Raw genomic sequence first — 1,420 nt, 5'->3', positions numbered from 1 at the left:
CCTGAAGCTTCCCCAGCTCAGAGAGGGGTCGTCTGGGGGTTTCCACCAGGCCCAGGGTGGGACAAGGCTGGACACCCCGACCCCAGCCACTAGGCCCTCAGAAGTGGGCGCTGGTCTCACACCTACCAAACGCTGGCCTTGACCTAAGCCCACCTCCAGGGCCATCCCCCCAGGTCCCGGCAGTTCCCAGTAACCCCATCTATTCTTTCTGCAGTCAAACGAAGGGACACTACTCCCGAACCTCCATGCGCCTGCTGCAGATGTCCACGTAAGTCAGCTGTCCCCAGGAGGTGGCCCATGGGGGGACAAGTGTCCAGGCAGGTCCACCTCTGTGCTGAACCCCGGCCTTGTCTTCCACACCAGCTGTTGTTACCCCGGGAGGGCCGTCAGTCTTCATCTTCCCTCCAAAACCCAAGGACACCCTCTTGATCGCCCGAGCGCCCGAGGTCACGTGTGTGGTGATGGATGTGACTCAGGATGACCCCGTCAAGTTCACCTGGTACGTGGATGGTAAGAAGGAGAACACGGGCAAGATGAAGTCGGAGGAGGTGAAGTACAACAGCACCTGGCGCGTCGTCGGTACCCTCCCCATCCGGCACAACGACTGGCTAGTGGGCAAGGAGTTCAAGTGCAAGGTTGAGAACAAAGCCATGCCAGCCCCCATCGAGAGGACCATCTCCAGGGCCAAAGGTGGGACACGCACAGGCGAGGGCAGGGTCGTGGGGGGTTGGCCCCTGCCTGAAAGTGACCGTCTGTGCTGACCTCATCACACAGGAACTCCCCAGGAGCCACAAGTGTACATCCTGCCCCCACACGTGGACGAGCTGACCAAGAACAAGGTCAGTGTGACCTGTCTGGTCAAAGACTTCTTCCCACCCGACATCAACGTGGAGTTTCAGAGCAACGGGCAACCAGAGCGAGAGAACAAGTACAGCACGACCCCGCCCCAGCGGGACGCGGACGGGTCCTACTTCCTGTACAGCAAGCTCACCGTGGACAAGGACAGGTGGCAGCAGGGACACACCTTCACGTGTATGGTCATGCACCAGGCCCTGCACAACCACTCCACCCAGAAATCCATCTCCCGAAACCAGGGTAATTGAGCCACGCGTCCGGCGCCCCAGTGAGCCCTACCCCGTGTACACACCCGGGCCCCCGGCATGAAATAAAGCACCCAGCACCACCCTGAGACCCTGTGTCACTGTCATGGTTCTTTCTGAGACACAGCTCAGGCTGGCTTCTGAGACTGGTTGTCACCATCAGGGGGAGAGAGGCGGTCCCACCCGGGCGAGACGCAGAGCCTGTGGGTCTGCACAGTCCTCCCAGGACTGGGGAGGGGGCTTTCTTAGCTGCCCCCAGGAGGCTACTCCTAAGGCCCCCTGCCAGTGGCTGCTCCAGGCTGGACGTGTGGATGGGGGAC

At 61.1% G+C, this 1,420-nt stretch overlaps 1 gene segment (V, D, J or C); it reads left to right on the top strand.

Annotated features, from left to right (window-relative positions):
• LOC109378372 (Ig gamma-1 chain C region-like) overlaps positions 1-1,198 on the top strand; it is a 72,985-nt gene extending 71,787 nt beyond the window's left edge. The window contains 3 exon segments of the C gene segment in view: positions 215-268; positions 364-690; positions 775-1,198. Of these exon segments, the coding sequence occupies positions 215-268; positions 364-690; positions 775-1,103 (710 nt within the window).
• The last annotated feature ends 222 nt before the right edge of the window (positions 1,199-1,420 follow it).

Source organism: Hipposideros armiger, unplaced genomic scaffold (genome assembly GCF_001890085.2).
Source record: "Hipposideros armiger isolate ML-2016 unplaced genomic scaffold, ASM189008v1 scaffold_1920, whole genome shotgun sequence".
Classification (NCBI taxonomy): domain Eukaryota; kingdom Metazoa; phylum Chordata; class Mammalia; order Chiroptera; family Hipposideridae; genus Hipposideros; species Hipposideros armiger.
Note: the sequence above shows the minus strand (reverse complement) of the source record. Positions and strands in the feature narration are given on the sequence as shown.